The sequence below is a fragment of the Rhipicephalus sanguineus genome, chromosome 4 (genome assembly GCF_013339695.2).
Source record: "Rhipicephalus sanguineus isolate Rsan-2018 chromosome 4, BIME_Rsan_1.4, whole genome shotgun sequence".
Taxonomy (NCBI): domain Eukaryota; kingdom Metazoa; phylum Arthropoda; class Arachnida; order Ixodida; family Ixodidae; genus Rhipicephalus; species Rhipicephalus sanguineus.
The window spans coordinates 154,845,513-154,864,615 of NC_051179.1; the positions used below are offsets into that span (position 1 = coordinate 154,845,513).

Consider the following 19,103-nt stretch of genomic DNA (forward strand, 5'->3'; position numbering starts at 1 on the left):
ATTGTCTGGCTTATATAGTCTTCTTTCATTACAAGGCACAATGCGCACCGATAAGTTAAAAGTTCTGGCGCACACAGAATATGCGTGACATTCTATAGGCTCAGTCAAACGAACCCATTATACCACATTTCTTTTCCAAGTCCTGTTGCAACATCCTCTAACGCGGAGAATGAAAGCGTAACAATGAAGTCATTAGCAAAGACTGTTACGACTGGGGTCGAACCTGCGACCTCAGAAACGCATTCATTCTAGGGATATCAGGTCACCACATTTTGTAGGTTTTACTTTCGCATGCTTAATATTCCAAAACAGTTGCTGCCGCTCGTGTGCTTCAGCAATATTGTTTGAGTGTTACCGCGATTTCACCAAGGGCTGCTTTCGCGCTATAATCCATACACTTGTTCTGGCACGAGGACTGTTCGTTTCATGCAAGCCAACAGCGATTTTGGACATAATGACATAATGGTGAAGCACTGAGCCGATGGAAAACAGTGCTTACGTAGAGAGTGGACACTGTTAAGGAAATACCTTAATATTCACCTAGAACTCAAGAGCTGAAATCAGGAAGCAATGGATACCTTTTGCTCAATGTTAGCAGAACTGTCATATCATTTCTGGGCACCGCCATTAGACATGAGGTATGGCACATTTCCGGCGTGAATTATAATGGATAGAAACATGGTTATCCCCTTGTATGGGGGATAATTCTTTATTAGGTATTGCATATAGAGAACTCGGCTCTTCGAAGCCAGTGAAAATATATGTGCTTTTGAAAGGCTGAAATACACAAAATTATTTTGAAATGGATAGGCCTGACTGGCTGCCCAGGCGGCGCTGCGAAAACGGTGCTAAAAAGCGCCCCCTACGACAAGTTCTTTGTGAGTTTCGAGTAGTCCTAGACAGGCGGCCGCATGCAGCACTAAGTTCTCAGATGCGCAACGGAGCCGCCGCTGTCGGTTGTGCTGCGCTTTGGATCTCGGCCAGTTTCTGGCGTGGCTGAGTTCTTCAGGCCAAGCAATCTGCGTAAACGCAAGAAGCTCGTCAACGTCAAGTATGTTTACGACGTGCAGGAGATCATTTCGCGCGCGCAACTCGCAAGTGCATGCGAATCTCATACGACGTTGAACTCGAGTTAAGTTTACGCTGCCATGCTCGCGCGATTAACGACAGTGCATAAACGAAAAGATTGCTGTTAAGAAAGCCGACTGATTGCATTACACGACGACACGGAATCAAGAAAGGTCCAAACGAAGGCTAGCGTCGGCGCCCCGAATGAGCGCATTCGCGTCGTGTGACCGTTTTCTGCCGCATTCAGTCGCAAACACAACTTTTTCCCCATACACGGTCGTAATTTTCACATTGCTTCTAGGGAATTCGTCAAATTCTGTCAGCAGTGCGGTGGCGGTCGAGAAGCGACGCGCGCAATGTTACAGCGCCGCCGCTGGAAGCAGCCGGCCGTAAGCTGCCGGTAAAATCGTAGGCACATACGCTAGGGTTGACTCATGGCACTCGTTTTTCTCGTTTCGCACGAAATGCAGGCTGCATATCCTCGTGATCGCCGTTCGGCAATGCCACGGCGTGCCGTCTGGGCACTGTACACAGGGAATATATACATATATAAACGCGATGCACGCAGTAGCGTACGAAAAGTGACCAATCATGGCACGTTAAGTTGCAATACCACGTTTTGCTCGCGTACTCACTTCCAAGCGTCGGACGGCACGTATCCAGCAGTTCCGTCGCTCCACTTCGTACGGCTTTCAGGGGAACCAGTAAAACCGCACATTAGGATCCTTACCCCCATGTTCGAGGCAATTAACCACGCTGATAACGGCGGCGACCGCGCTTCGGGACCGCGCGCATTGTCTTCAGAGCCGTCGCCCAGACCACCTGCTTTCGGATAGAAACTTGGTTTGTTGAAGCAGGGATCGCTCGTCAAACATGTCAGACCCTGCAGGCATAGCGGACAAGTTCCTGCGTACGTTTATTGAGCACTTATTGCAGCCTAGAAAACTAGGCTCAAAATTAAGTAAACGCTTAAAAACAACTCGAGAACTGCGTAACTCGCCGGTCGGCGCCATTTTTGACTACCAAGCAACCTCGGCGCACGCCACCAGGCTCCCGCACAGTACTCAAAACTCCAGCGCGTCAGCCCTATTGTCCACGGCTCCGACGTCTCCACGCCTAGAGACTACAAACAGTGTGAGCCTCTGGTTTCAGTCAGGATAAATTGCAAACCGGCCAACGATACCAATCTAAACGGAGAGCGGTGAATTTTCGGTGGTAAAAGAGACAGAAAGATTTACGCATATTTAGCCAAAGTTCTTCCACTGCGGCGGCATGATGCACATACGTAATCCTCCCTTACAAAACATCATCACAAGGCATCATCACAAAGCGTTTATTACCGAGCAAGCAGTCCCAATACATTTTCTTCAGAATAATCTAATGTTCACAGAAAAGAAAGACAAGTTTTTCGATAAGTTTACTAGCGGCCCTTCTTCGTTTAGCCTTATAAGTTCTTCAGGGTGGTGATCATGAATCCCCGGGCAACATTATTGTAGCTGTGTCGGTGCTATAAGCGGCGTTACCTGAACACGTCGACATAAAATATATGAAACGATCCCCCTTTGCGCCCTATATGGATCAGATTACTCACCTTTGACTCCCCCGCAGGATAACCGAAACTTTCAAATGCACATGAGTGACGCCTACATCTAAGCAGTATGATGCGCGATGTACTTGGGTCGTTCGTTTCCCTTCCCCCGTGCATTGCTACATGCCCAGGGACAACTTCATGTGGCTATAAATCCAATGCTACGGGTATGGCAAAGCTGCAGCCCATGTATCCGTGCACGCAAGTAGTCCACACAACTTTGAAGACCACTTTTGATTAAGCATTACAATGTGGTGTGGTCCGACTTGCCGTTAAGTTTAGTATCACTGTTTCGACAAAAGTTTCAGGCATAATGTACTCTCTGAATAAGATCTGTAGATTGCACGTGCATCTACATCTACAACTTCCTTTTTGCAAAATTCGTCGTGACTACCGTGGTCAGCACAGGGAACATGCCCAGTAAGCGCGGATGCGTTGAGCTTCCTGCATAATTTTCCCTTGACCTGCAGGCGTTTATCGTGCTGGTCGAACATCATAATGTGGTAAAATTTGCGGGGTTTCAAGAAAACGTGGACTATTTTGACGGCGTGCTTGACGTAGCCCCTCGGGCAAGCCTCATTCGTGATTACTAAGAACATAATATATTCTTCTGTGTGCGTTGGAGTGCACAGTTGCGTACGTTGTCAAGAAGCAACGCTTTAATCTCGGAGCGGTGTCCGGCGGCGCTGTTACACGCGCATTGTGGCTCACTACCTTTGACTGCATAACCCCAGAAAGTTGCCCGCTGTATATATGAGTTGCAGTTGGCGGCAACGGTTATAGTGAAGGCCAACGCTAGTGACGACAGCAGTTTCTGTAGGTGTGTGAAAAGAAGGTATACTGTGGTTTTGTTAATTAGATGGTTTCCATTAGGCGCATAAGAGAGCCTAAGTCACTATTCAGGATTGCATTGGGACTAAAGTGAGCAACCTCAGCAGGTAATTTCCTGAAAGCAAGGGGTGCTTGTGTTAGTGCTCATGTTTCCAAATCGTTCTTAGCCTATAAAATGCCAGCAATCGCCATGCGAATTCATCACGAAGATCGACATCAACAAACGAGCCTCAATAAACTTCTTCAGCGTCAGATGCAACGGTATTTATGTGCTTGTCTTCGCAGTCTTCCATAGTCATTCCTCTTTGCTGCAAACAGAGGCGTTTTAATTTATCCATCACGCGATATCGTTCTTGTGCACACACTTGGTGCCATAGACTACACATCTCACAGTCACCCTTCCTGCCAATAAAATGTTTTTGATTCATTCATAGCGCATGATATGTTAATGCCGTAGCATACAATAACCATAGACGCATCCTATCTGGAAAAGAAATATTTCTGTGCCATTCAACTGTGCAATACGTTTGCTTTGTGTGTAATGCGTTCCTCTGCGCATGTCACGTCCCTGTGCACAGACTTGCTAACATTTGTCCATTACATTCCTGCGCCTTTGAGATATATGAGCTTGGCGTGATCATGAACGTGTTTGCGAAAATCTGCAATGCTGCACTTATCTCAGGAATATAGTTATTGTTACCAAGATTAAAGTGTGCATGGCACTGGAGACAAATGGCTAGACCTTAGGGCTGCTGCACTTCGCGAATACCAAATCAACACACGGCGGTCTAACATTCATCGGACGCGTAATTTATTTTCTTTTGAAGTGTAAACTATTAGGGGAAAAATAGTGGTACCACCAGGAAAGTGCGGGTTGTTAGAAATGATTGTGCCGGATCAAATGTTCTTCATTACTCACTGTGTTTAAATTTTCCATTAAACGTGATGATGTGAAATCTTGCACGAGTAGTCGTGCACATATATTTCTCAAATGTTTATGTGTACGTCGAATGACCTCACTATCAGAATTTATTGTCTCACAAATTGACTGCCGCGAAAATGTTTAGAATCTGTCAAGTTCGAGTGGCGTTGCAGGGATTTCTCGCACGCTTTAAGCGCTTTCTCTCTCCTTTCGTCCCAGAAAGCGCGGTGAAAGCTACACTGAAATGTGTGTGTCTGTGTGTGTGTGGGGTGGGGGGGTAACAAGGAGTTACTTCCGTACACTCTAAGCCGCAAAGGACGAAAAAGGGTCTGTGGTTCGTCCTTTTTGGGGGGTAACTGCACTGCCACAACCATTACTCCCTAAAGGATGAACGATTCGTCCTTTAGGGAGTAAATGTCAGGGGACGAACTGTTAGTCCTCAGTTGTTTTGAGGGACGAAATGTCGGGGTGTAAAAGTTACCCCTTTAGGGAGTAACTGATTTATTGCATGGTAGCTGCGTAGGGACGAACTGTTACCCCTGATGGGACTAACAGTGGCTCCTTCTAGATAAAAAAAAATCAATTTATTACAATTTCTGGTTGAATTACCGAGAATTTGGAGGTTGATAGACGCATTTGACGACATACACAATTAATATACAGAAATAAATTCAGAAGTAAACTACAGAAAATTCACAACAAACACACAGGATTCGAACTCGTGACCATTGAATCAGCAGTCGCGTACGCTAACCACTATACCACATGCCAGTACGCAGCAGAGTGAAGATTACCGGGGCTATATATGTACAGGCACCGTCTGGAAGCTGCGCGTTCTGCCATGTTAGTCAAAGTAGCAAGATTCCTTATATTATTAGACTTCAGCCTTCAGTGTTTCGCAAGCAACCATTCGGTGATCACGTTCATGAAATTGTAAAATGCGTTGGATTGGTTTTTCTGCGCGCGTGTTTCGAGCGAATTTGGGCGCTTGATGAATGTATGTATATATAAACAGTCTCATGTATGCTCCCGTCGACGTGCCAAGTTTGCTCGCTTCTCACTGTACAGAACACGGTTGGTTATATCGTTCAGTGAAAATGTCTGTTTAATGACAAAAAAAACGAAAACGTCTAAAGAAACAACCAAGTTTATTCAACGACTCGTGTCAATTGTGCAGCATCGTGTGTACACATAAACTGAGCAACTTTGTTGAATGCAGGAGATAGGATGGCTTCTCTGCATTATAGAAGAGACAATGAAAAGTGCAATGTTTTATCCGAATGGATGCTGTCCAGCCGACGTCAGGAAGTGCAACAGCACAATCGACAGCTGCTGAGAGCGTGTTCATAGCAGCAAGATGTTGAAGACGTTTCTCAGGAGGCGCAACGCTCTCATTCATCGATTTCCTGAAAAAGTAATTGCAGAAGCATTAATATTTCCGGCAGAACTGTTCGTGCACTTGCAGTTACGTCACAAGGCGTCTGTTAGAAATGCTGCATGCGTAAAAATTAGACGAAAACTGCTCTTTCACAAAACCTGCCATATAGTGCAATGGAACAGTTCAGAATGTGTTATGAAGTTCGAAAAACCCGTCCTCGGGGGGGGGGGGGGTTAACGTTTCACGCTTTCACAGCGACACGCTAGTGGGCCCACTTATTTATCAATGAAGCTTGTTCTTCATTTGAGAGATATAAAAATAAATGATTCCTAGCATCGCTACAAACGAGCGAAATCGCCGATGCCGTCGCCGACTGCCCGTGTTAGCGGTGCCTTTAGCTAGACATACTATTTTAACAGCCAATCTTCCCAAATGACTTGTTTACATTGCTATAGAAGATATCGTGCGGAGTTTACGTGAATGTTCTTTTAAAAAGTCGCGAATATTTCTGATAAACAACGCTTATGTGGGCAGCACTGAAAACAAAACTATTTTTGAACAGTTGTACTTGCTACAGCTAATGTTGAGCCTTCACCGAGGTTACCATGTTTCGATGGCCCAACCATCATGCTTGTAATTCTATAGCAGGCGGGGCGCACTCGCGACGCTGTATCGCGCGAGCTCATCAATCATGCGTGTTTTGTTCGCGCAGAACGTGAATGTTAAACAAGCGGTGATCGTTACATATCAACTGCACACAGGTAAAATCACGCGGAGTGATGGCGGCCTTGTTTACACTCACCTCTCAGGCGATGTCCCAGTCGGCGCGTAGCATTTCGATAGGGTAGCACTTCATTCCAGTAGCAGATCACGTTTACCACAACGCGAAGATGATTCAGTGCACCACAAGTGACAGCAATCGCAACCACGAAACGAGAACACATCCACAACACACCGCAAAACCGCCGAGTCCTAGCTTGCCGTGCATACGACGAGAACACCACGCAGCGCATTGATACAGCTTCGGCGCGAGCCCATTTTGTGTGTGTGTGTGTGAAAGCTTTTTCATATTTGTTTATTATTATGCCATATGAACGATATTACTTTACTTCTGCCGCAGTTGCCGTAGTTGACAAGACCTTTTACACTTAAATAAACTGTTAACAGTTCATTTCTTTAGCGGACTCTTTGAATACGCGCATGCTGACCATTCGTTCGAGGTCGCCACTGCGCCGGAAAGTTCCATGGGAGTAAACGTTGCTCCCCGTGGTCTAACAGTTCCTCCCTCACTTTGCACACGGCACCCTCGTCTTGCAGTTAATCCCTGCGGGGACGAACTACCGGTTGCGGGGACGAAATGCAGCACTTACTCCCATTTCGCACCTTTGCGGCTTAGAGTGTACGCCAGCGCATGTCATGACCTTGAGAAATTTCTTTTCTCGTTTTCCTTGAACGCGCGACTCACTTTCGATGTGATCCTGAGTGCGCTCGTGTAATTCTACCACTTTAGTGCTCATTGCTGGCACGTCGTGGCACACCGCGGCGGCCGCGGTAACGATGCAGCTCACAATGCCAACGGCCAAGCTACACTCTAGCCAAGCCGATGTGCATTTGGTCATGTGACGTAGTTGAACTTGGGTATATAACATTATTTATCGAGAGATGAGCGAACGATTTCTAGCTGACTTCGGAATCGAGGTGTAAATCTCCTGTCATATACGGCGCTGTATTGTTTGGCTCACATGTTCGCAGGAGCCTCGACTGCTAATCATCAGCCCTTTCTGACCATGGTCAAGATGTCTTGCGGGATCGCTTAAAGACAGTAAATCGTGCACTTAACAAACGAAAACTTTTTACCAAGGAAAAATATTGCCGAACATGTAGACACCAAACAACTGGCACCAAAGCGTTGAAAGATTTGTTAAAATCAAGCAGTCAGCAGCTCTCTACAAGCATTGAAAGTTGGCGTTTATTTGTTACACTACTGCTTCCATCCATCACCCCAACTGCCACCCCAGCTACTGCCGCTGCCGTAGCCTCCACCGAGTCCACTGCTTCCGAGTCCCCTTCCAAATATTCCGCTACTGGAACTTCCGCCATAACGCCCACTTCCAAACAGGCCGCCTCCAGAGCCTCCACTGCGGCCAAAAAATCCACCTCCTTGCCCTCCGTCAAGTCCGCCCCAACTACTTCCGCTGCTGTAGTCTCCTCCGAATCCATCGCTTCCAAGTCCGCCTCCAAACAATCCACCATCGGAGCCAAGGCCAGATCTCCTACGACCGAATAAGCCACTTCTGGAGCGTCCAAATAATCCGCCGCCGCCAAAAAGTCCACTTCTTCGTCCTCCGCTACGTCCGCCCCAGCTGCTTTCACTGTCGTAGTCTCCTCCGAAGCCACCACTTCCAAGTCCGCCTCCAAACAATCCCATTCGGGAGCGACGCCCCGACCTCCTACGGCCGAATAATCCACGGCCGCTAAAAAGTCCACTTCTTCCTCCGCCGAGTCCATCATAGCTGCTGTCACCTTCGTAATCTCCTCCTAATTCACCACTTCCAAGTCTTCCGAATAATCCCCTTCGGAAGCCACCGCGAGACCTCCTGCGCCTGGACAATCTACTTCCCAGTCCACTACCACCGAAAAGTCCACTTCCTAATCCTCCACCGAGTCCACTACCTCTATATCGACCTCCCAAGCTACTACCCATGCCTAGAGATCCTCCCAAGCCAGAACCGAAGGACGAACCACTGCCCCATCCTCCAGATAGACCACTGTCCAAGCTGCCATATGAGCCTCGGTTTCTTCTTCGTAGGCGTCGCAGGAGGCGCCTCAGTCCTCTACCGGAGTAACCACTGCTACCTTGGCCATACGTGCCTCCTAGAGAGCTTTCCAGACCGTCCAAGCCTCCTGAGCCACCCAGGCTACCCCAACTACCCGAGCTACCCAAACCGCCCAATCCTCCTCCAAACTGACCTCCCCCTAGTCCACTGCCGTAACTTCCGAGGCCGAATCTGGACCTGCGTCTCCTTGAGCGGCCACCAAACAACCTGCTTAAGCGTCCGCCGGAAAGACCTTGGCTGTCATCTCCTGCCTGATACCAGTCACCTCCGCCGAAGCCACTACCTCCCAGTCCGCCGCCATATCCACCTAGGGAACTTCCATATCCGCCGCCGAATCCGTTTCCACCTAGGCCACCTCCGCCGTAGCTGCCGCCATATCCACCGCCGTATCCGCTGCCGAGGCCGCCACCGTAGCCACTACCGAAGCCACCTCCACTTCCAAATAAACTTTGTCCTCCCAAGAGTCCCGAGGATCCACCTCCGAAACTTCCTCCAGAGCCAAAGCTATTGCTTCCGTAACCACCCATGCCTGAAAAAAAAAGTGCACTTCAGGAACATTTTACAAAAATAAAGTTGACGCAGCAAGTTAACAATGAACACGAAGAAAATTTCCGGGGAGTGTAAAAACCCCAGTGTTTCTCAACGAATAAAAAATCGTTATGGTCTGCGGAGTAAGAAAACAGTTTCCATGTGGAGAATTTTTGTAGTTTGAAGCATGCGTATTACTTTCGCTATCTTATTCAACTTCATGTTAGAGATGAAAAGAAACAGAAGTGTTTCTAATACCCTAAATAACTATTCCTTTAGATTGTAACAACATATAGAGGAGTGAAAAATTAACAAACATATTGCACCAGCAAACAACATCAGTTAGTATTGCATCCTTAAGTTCCTGAAAAACTGTCCTGATGTTCAAACGAAAAGTTCCCGAGTAGACGGTTAAAAGAGTTGCAGATTTTGTGGTGAAAACATTCGCGCTCTTTCCGAGTGTCTTAATAATGACGCGTCGCTTACTCCACATTGAAATCGCACGCGTGACTTACAGTGTAGTCGAAAGAACAAACGTTTGTTTTCTGAACAAAAGCGGTTCGCATAATCGAAACGCCAGCTGACAATGCCTACAAAAATGGCGTCTTGTTGCCTAGAATGGGATACCTATTTAAAACTAACGTTTTGCTCTGGTATCTCACTCTGTCTTTATATTTACAATTTTGTAGGTTGCGTAAACCATTTTAGCACCTACAAGTACATCTACAAGTGCTTTCGTCTTCCGCAGCTATATTTTACCGGCGAAAGATGAATTGCAAAACGATTGCAGTGTAAAATTGTCGCGAAATATTTTCCCAGCCGCAAAGGTCATGTCAAAAAGGCCGTGTAAAGTAATTCTTATAAAAATAAATTTCTGTGTGGTCAATGTTATAAGGCAACGTGGTAACACCCTACAGCTATATGCATCTTAAAATATCAATGTTAGGTTGTTTTTCTCTGCTATTTCTGTAAAGTCCCGGTGTTTTACGCGCCAAAACCAGGATATGATTATGAGGCTCCGGAAATTTCGACCATCTGGTGTTCATTAACGTGCACTGGCTTCGTACAGTACACGGCCCTATAGCATTTTCGCGTCCATCGAAATGCGACCACCGCGGCCAGGATCGAACCCACGACCTTCGGGTCAGCAACGGAGCACCGTAAACAATGTACGACCGTGGCGGACGAGTGCGATGTTCTGAACATTAATGGCTACTGTTGCCCTTTTTTGTTTTAGCAGTGTACATGAAAAGTGTGGACAACATCGCACCTCGGAATTGTTAGAGTAAAGAGTGCACAGAGAGCTCCCAAAGTAATGAGGTAGTGCTGGCTCCGTGAACAGTTTATGGTGCTATTTTCAAAGTATTAGCAAATATTCAAATGTGTTTGGGTTAATGTGTATTTCGGCAATCTCGCAGACAGCGTTTGTGTTTAACGATGATAAATTTTGAAAGCCATGCACATTGTACACCTTTACTTGATTTTAATATTTCGTCTACCATTAACTGTTTTATAATGAACGAGTCGTCCTGGCGAGGGGTCGGTACTGGCAATGCCGCTATCGCAAAATAATGGAGTGTCCGTTAAATTCCTAGTCCTGCGTGTGGCACCAGACCTTTCATTAAAAATACACGGCAATGCGAAGTATTTATACACAAAGAAAATGCGCTATGAGCAAATTTAACAGGCATGACATGTCCCCTTGAATTTATCACTGCTCTCACTTCAGGACAGCATCGCCCTGCATGCTTTGAAATGGAGTTGTGAAACAGCTATGACGTCTTATGAGACATAGTCTCTGCTTCGGTTAACCTGAAAGTTGTTAATTCTGCTTACTCCTAATATGTCACCGCTAATTCACCGGTACAACTATGACAGTTGTTGGAATAGTGGAGTCAGCCTAGTATGAATAAATTCATCTTGAAAATATTTGCGTGAAATCACAGGGAGACAGAAGAGAACACAATGACAAGCGCCCGGGCAGAGAACCCGCTTATGAAGTACGCGTCGAATCATTCTACGCTTGTTAAGAATGGCACAGTCACTAATTCTTTCTGGTCAGCGTTGTTCAAGCCATGTTCCCACACTTTAAATATCGTGGCTTATGAATAAACAGCTCGTTTGGGAGAGGCCGGGCACCCGCTGGCTGTGATGCAAGCTTGATTCAGCAGGCTAATGAAAAAGCTAAAACAAAATATAAAAACAGGTAGAGAAACTGATTCCAATTCTAGGCTTTCAGTCATCCCTCATGTACACGGGCTTTCACACATAATAACAAAGGTAGCAGAAAGTCACTATGTCCAATTTTTTTTAACACGAAAGTGTGTTATGCCGGGATCCACCAAGACGTCAGTGACGTAATTCCGTCACGGAAATGACGTCGAAAAATTTACACGATCAGATGGCAAAGATAAAAAGTTCCGTCAGCGGGCATCGAACCCACGACCGCTCGGTCCGCAACAACAGATGTCGGGCACGCTATCTACTGCGCCACGGTCTTTTTTTTTCTTTCATGGTATTTATTCAACATAGGATAGCACTTGAAAGCAATTGAATACAGACAAAGAACTAATATGTTGATTATGCTCTTGTCGCAACAAAATGACGAACAGAGGGCACTACAGAATTCGCAATCACCTTTATAGCGACTACATCAAGTAACTGATTTTCCAATTGTATACTAGAACAGCGGTAAGAATAAGCACCTCACCAATGCCGTATACCATTCTGGTTGATATTCCATTTGCTCGTAGACATCTCTTAGCTGAGTGACCAACCTAATGAAGTGGGCTGTTGAGGAAACTATCGGCTCTGCGTTTCTCTGCAACATGCGCGTGCATAGCCCGTGGAAGACACTGCGCCACGGTCACAGACTCTCGAGGCTTTACAAACGCGCCTTTTACATCTACCACTCTCCCGGGCGGCGGTGTGGTGTTGCCCTCTGGGAGCGTAAAGTAAAGTAATTCTTCATTACTGTGGCCTCCGCGATTAGCACCTGCAACGCGTTACACGTCCGTCCTACTCGGCACGTTTTCAGTAGAAGTTCAATTTGGTCAATGCCTTAACACACCGCGAGGTGGCGATCTTAGCCCAAGCGTCGTAAAATGGTTGGCCTCGCTCATGGCATCACGCTAATCCAAACCAAAAATGATGATGAGTGGGCGAAGCTGCGGAGGTTCATCGGTAAACCGTGAATCTTCCGTGAATTCTGCCCAGTACATCATCACCGACGTGAGATCGGGCGCGTTTATACTAAAGGTTCGATGAGTTATGACGACTTGCAGCTCACTTTAATTTTACATGTACGCTGTGAATTTTCATTGTTTAGAAAACCATTGCTTTAGAAAACATCTGGCGTCTTTCGTTAAGCAGCTGGCGTCTTTTCGTTTTGCTTTAGAAACATCTGGCGTTCTTTCGTTTTGCTTTCACAAAACATCTGGCGTCTTTCGTTGGTTTATTTCATCAATCAACGGCGTTTTGAACAAAATTTTTATTGTTTAATCACGCACAGGAGAAATTTCACCAGGCACTACCTTGGAGGTAAACAATGGCTGCTAATGGGAATTAGAGACAGAAGAAGTCGGCTTTTAGCTAACACTTACACTTCTACTTCTACTAACGTTTCCTACTGGAACACGCCAATGGCTGCTAATGGGGAATGAGAGACAGAAGAATTCGGCTTTTAGTTAACGCGCACGCTGCGAATTTTTTATTGTTCAACAACGCACAGGAAAAATCTCCCACCGGCACCACCTTGGAGGTCAAAGCGTAAGACTGGTTACGCACTACGACTACTACGACTAAGACTACGACTACGAGGGACGAACGGGTGCCGCCTTAAGGAGCTTCGCCCCTAAAATAGTTCTGCGACGCCGCGCGCGCCTGTCTCACCTGGCTGTTAAGGTACGTGCACACTGGCGGGAAGCATGCCGCGGCGGCGTCCCGCCCGTCGGCGCCTCCGCGCGGCAAGCAGCAACACGCTGTCCACATTGCCGGCGCGAGAATCACGAGACAAGAACGGGCATGTCGAGGAGCGCGAACCCGCCGGCTTGCTGCCGGCTCGCGATTTCTCCCAGAAAGACGGAGAGGAGCTGCGCGGGTGAGGAGAACAATGTCTGGTTGCTATGACGAAAGCCCGTGTGAGAAGGAAGAGGAGGTAAAGCAGGCGCTGATTGGTGGTTTGCTTGCGCGGCAGCCGGCGGTAGCGGCGAAAATAGGTCCCCGAGCGATCGAGTCGGCGGGAGAAAGATTTTGACGCTCCGCGGGAGAAAGGGAGAAAAGCGGCATCGAGCGAGCGGTGAGCGGCGGGCGGGAGAGTGCCGCGCCGCCAGTGTGTTCGTACCCTTACACCGCGTTCCCCGCTCGCGCGAGAAAAATCGCGGCCGGGGTGGGGGGGGGGGGGGGGGCACGACGCGCTTTGCGTTTCCCTCTAGTCCGGCCGTGGTGTTCAATCACATTTTAACATGCCGCGGGGTGGCGACCAAGTTCGACGTCCAATATGCGACGCTCTTCTGGCTATCACACCTCGTTCTCTGATCACGCTTTCACCGTTAACTACTATAGCTGCTACAAGGTTTGCTGTAATCGTTTAACATGGACGTTAGTCGTCGGGATGGAGATTACCACCAGTCTTCAAAGTGGGTGCATCCAAGTTAAACGGTGCTATAGCTGCCAGACATCAATATACATTTTGCAAACTCTCTTATATCAAGCGTGTTGCAAAGCGACTGTTTGTGCGAACAGTACTGTGGACAAATTGGACGATCGAACTCTTTCGCAAGAAAGAATCCTGCGCCACCGACAGGACTTAACGTCACAGGAGAAGGCTGTGCAGGCGCTAATGCGCTTGCTGCGTTCAACCGGTCTATCAGAACGGCTGTGATAGGACGTCCTACATGTGTGTGCATGTGTGCATGTTTTGTTTTGTTTTGTTTTTATTTTATCTCACTCTCTCTCTGTCCTCTTTCCGACCCCTATATACCCACCCCTATGCAGGGTAGCAAATCGGTCACTCGCATCAGGTCAACCTCCCTGCCTCTTCCTTTTCATATATTTCTCTCTCTTATATCAATGTACAGTAAACATTCAGTTACTTCTGTAAGGGCAAGCTTTACTTTCGTGTTATTCCGATTCCTGTGATGGAGGGATCAACCATGTTTTTGGCTAAAAACAAAATTGTAGGCGTGTTCTAGGGTAAAACAAACGTTTAAAATAAGGACGGTCTACAGGAAGAATGCAGTAATAAAACCAATTTTTTAATTGTGTGAGGAATGTTGCGTACAATATTCCTATGAAGTGTGGTCATGTGTACTTTGGCAGACCGGCCGATGTGAAAAAAATGAGACTAGGGGAACATAGGTCCATTAAGAAAGGACGCCCTACTACACGTTTCGCAATGTATTTTTATGAGTGTGTACGCGCCTTGTTTTAGCAGTACCGCTATCAGTTTTATACACCGCAATCAAACTATGAGGGCGAACAAGGTAGCTCTCTGCATAGAAAAGCAAAAACATACATAGGCGCATTAGTCATCAATCTGTTGTATTGGTTGAATAGCAAATTTCGATCCTTTCTTCGCATCTATAGGGCATGTCATTAAAGGCGATGCTATGTGCGCTATTAATGAACAATGATGTTTGATTCGCGCACATCTCTAGGTACTTAAGCAAATGTTGTCGAAAAAAAACAAACCAGTTGTTAGAAATCACTCGTCATTGTGTTGCTCTGTTTCGTGCCTGTGTTTTTGCGCGAATACTGTCAATATGAAGGGAGTTGCTTAATCGAAAGCCCACACTGCGACATCGCATGAAGTTGAAGATTGTTTTGTGTTGTACGAATACATCCGCGACGACATTATTTTAAACCGTCACGATATCATCATGTTATTTTGGTATTGTAGGTTACATCCAAATTGGGTTTGCAAAGACGTTGCTGGTCACAAGCAGCACATGGATTGGGGAACGTGTGAATTTTGAGATTCTTTTCTCTTACATCGACGAAACGGCCGTCGATGATGTGTTCGATGCGGATACCATGTACAGGCACTAATTCCTGACTGATCGTGATTTCGCATCTCATCCCTACGCTGATTGACTACTGATACAGCTGCAAAATCGTGCTGTGAGATACACGTAGCGCAAAACATCAATGTTCCAGCGAGCGCAATGCGCCGTCGTCATTGCTTTGAAGCGTTTTTAAGGACATTAGTACGACGTTATGCGCGATGAAACGGCAAAAAAGAAATAATCGAATATTCCAGAAACTGCAACAACTAGTTCAGCAAGTCAGGAAATCCTGCCGCCATAACATTTTGAATACTCTTACTGGCACTCAGTACACAATGCGCCTTTACTGGCAGCTTGCAATGGAAAATGGAGAAATACAATATATCAAGCCAACGGTGCCTTTGTATTTAATCGTGTTGTGACGTTTCTGTAAGCTCTGTTGACGCAGCGTCTAACAATTTACGTTACTCTTATCCCTGTCGTGCGAGGACATATATAAGAGAAATTATGGCATTAATGAAGCGGTGTAGAGGACTTGTGTGCTTCACCGTTTGATCTGAAGGAAACATTCTTGCGTATTTTAAAAGCGAAGCTTGTTAACCTAGCCGCAATTTGTGCGGCCTATCATAAAACTATCATCATCGTGAATGGGTATGTGCCAGACAAATTAGGTGAATCCCACTACTGATCACTGGTTAACTAGAAAGAGAGAAAGTTATAGAAAGACAGACAGAGAGAAAAATAGAGAGAAATAACGGAAATATAGATACAAAAAGATAAAGACACGGACAAAGATACAGAAAGAGAGAGAAAGAGAAACATAGAAAGAAGGAAAGAGAGACAGAAGAAAACTTGGAGGATGTTTGAGCTTCGCCTTCAAGAGTAGAACGCGATAGCGTAATCGGGCCCCGTGCGCATCGTCTTGTCAACTGATAGCTTAGCTTCTGTTCTCAGGGCATGCCTCAACCATGCCGTAAGGAAACGAACGTCTCTGCGAGTAACATTGCCTGTTTCAAACTACCCTAGAATGCGTATTACAAGTGTATTTGCGCAGTGCTCACTATGCCAGAATTCCTCCTTTTGCCAATCAGCGAAGGGTCAACTACACGTCCGTAAGGCAACACCGGAACCTACGCAGCTGCTCAGTTTGTTGCTGCTTTTGCTGCTGATGATGATCAACTATGTACGAGCGCTTTGTATTTGGTCGGCCTTTAGAACATCCACTCGTTGCGCAGTTCAGATGTCGCTTCTGCTGCACAATATTACGTGCGTTAAGGAGACTCCTCCCACTACAAGACATTCATGTAGTGTTTTTTCGAAGTTGTTTCAAGCGATGGCATGGCTCCGTGGTAGAACACCTGCTTGCCACGCAGACGTCCTGGGTTCGATTCGCACTTGAACCAAAGATGTGTGTTATTTATTTTATTTGCATCTTTCTTGATTTTTTTTAGGTCACGTACGGTGATTGTTCGCTCACAGCCAATGACGCCGACACCGACACCTCTTTAACTTTATCGCGTTAAGATATAGCAGAAAGAAAGAGACTCACAGAAAGAGAGAGAAAGGAAAAAATACAGAAAGATACATAAAAAATAGAAAAATCAAGAGAGAAATAAAGAGGAAGAAAGAGAGAGAAAAAAAGCAGATATAATGAAAGGTTCACTGTATGAAAGGTGGGAACGCTTGGTCTGGAGTTTGGACATCATTGCAGTGACTACCTAGGTAAAACCTAGCAACAACCTAGAATCAACTAGGTTAGACATCACAATCGTCGCTGTTTCAAGCCTTGCACGACTCAGCGCAAGGGTCGCCAATTTATTGGGTAGCAGCTAATAAGATTGCTTTTGCAAGTTACAGTGTCTTTATGGCGCACGTAGTCTAGTGGCCTGTACTTTTTCTATATCATTCCGCTTGTGCAAAATTTCAACTAAGTTAACGTATAATTTTTTCACTTATCTTACTTTCCAGTTACTTGTGCTCATCTGCGCTACAAATTTCCAGTAATTGATTGTGGATTGCATTTCCTGCGTCGCTTCACCAGTATTCATTCGCTAAATTGCCGGGTCGGATGGTATGAACACTAGCTTGTAAATATGATCTCTTCCTTCATCAGAAATATTCTGTTATTCGCATGTTCAAGATGGCATCACAAATATTGTATTTCGTTGTATTGATTCTAGAGACTACGCCATTTGATTAGATTCAAACACAACAGAGGTATTTGGGATGTACTTCAGAGAACTTGAAATACTTGTAAATAATTTTAGCATGCGATTATTTGTCACTGCGTATATCCTGCCTTTATATATAGGTGCAAATAAAGTGAGGTGGCGAACGCGTATGCCTGATTGTAGCGTTGCGAATGAATTTTCGTTATTAATTTACATACTGAAGTAGCTGTCCACCTCAAGGATTCATAGTGACGGTACAGCCCGCCGTTGTTGTATCTTGATGACTTGGTAGCCTCCTTTACCTCTCATTGAGTAACATGGGAGCCTTTAAAGAGCTTGGCTTATTTCAAAAGTAGAAACGCGTTACCGGGTGACCTAGATTGAACACATGTCATCATGCCAGTTCCATCGTTTTTTTTTTTCAAGCAGCTGATTCTTTTCCATCCCAGGTAATAATTTTAACAAATACCACCAGAAAATTCAAGCATAGGGGTCAAAATGCTGCGCTTGAGTACGATGGATAACTGGTTCGGTCTTTTAATCGGTACATGCATATTAGGGTTTTCCAATACAATATATCCTGGCGACATTCGAAATGTTTTGGTCAGCCGTAGTGATCCTCAGCCTATAATTAGTCTTCTTCCTAAAACCCTGCGGCTGAGTTTAGAAAAGACGTCGCAGGACCTAGATTGTCGACGTTCGGTCGTCCGCTGTTCGTACAAGTGGTAGTTAAATAACTGATGCCTTGTACGTTTTTACAGTTTCTTAACTTGTGCAATTATGTAGAAAACCATATTATGTTTGCCATTTTTGTGCATAAGCTCCTTGTATGAACGTTTTTGTTAACAGCCATTGGAAATGTGCGGCCCTTCTAAAGGCAAAAAATTCGTCGTATAAATTTTCAACCAGAGTGTATTCTTACCGAAGGCATCGCCGGCATGAAGTCCATGACATCCTGGAAAAAGAAAAATGGCAATATATATTTCGTACAAGTCATTCATCAGTTTATCTCACACTGGTTCAAACTCTAATGGCTGAATTTCTTGCCCTAAACTTAGTTGTAACTGATACTAAAATATTCTTGAACGAAATACGATTAGCCGTTCTCTACACAATGCGGCAAAACGAGGCTGTTGGGCGTATAAAATTTACATTTTCTTGCTCTAGAAGTAGCCATCCAGAGAAGTTAGGCTGGCGCAAAATGCAAACGAGTGAAATAATCTATCGATCGGTGAGAACAACGTGCAGTTTAATCAACAGTGCGTACCATAGCGCGTAAAACGTTGAAATAATGGAGTAAATTGCTGGATAAGTTTGCGAAAACCCGAAGTATTGTATTAGGACAACCCGAAAGAATATTAAGAAGAATGCTCTTTCGCTATTTAAGAGGGAGCAAGAGGAATTGAAGCTTTCATTCTGAGAGTAATTTTCAAACATTTTCGAGAAAGGATGGCGCTGAAGAAGCTTTCAAATGAGAAGAAACCGTTTCGGTATTTTACTCCACGTAACTAAATTACTTAAGCTAGCCCTCTTACTGCCATTGCCTGTTATTGAAATTTTTGTAGCGCACAGGCTGGCGGTTTTTCAGTACAAAATATGTCTAAGAACTTCCTGGGGCTTACCTAGCAGACCAACAAAAAGCGCTGTGAGCCTGAGAGACTTCATGGCGCCGGTCTTTCGCTGCACAACTCCGTCTGCCGGACACTCTAGATTCACATGCTTTTATACGCCATTATGAGCAGGCTACTCTGCAAATATTTGCGAAAGCCCTTCGA

General features: G+C 45.6%; 1 protein-coding gene across 1 annotated transcript; it reads right to left on the reverse strand.

Moving 5' to 3' along the window:
• Window positions 1-7,730: 7,730 nt before the first annotated feature.
• On the reverse strand, window positions 7,731-19,095 carry LOC119390832 (uncharacterized). Its single transcript, XM_037658539.2, has 3 exons — window positions 18,951-19,095; window positions 18,251-18,283; window positions 7,731-9,153 (listed from the first exon to the last, which is right to left on the reverse strand). Exons 1-3 carry the CDS (start codon window positions 18,991-18,993, stop codon window positions 7,769-7,771), a joined length of 1,461 nt encoding a protein of 486 aa, XP_037514467.1. The 5' UTR covers window positions 18,994-19,095; the 3' UTR covers window positions 7,731-7,768.
• Between the last annotated feature and the right edge of the window lie 8 nt (window positions 19,096-19,103).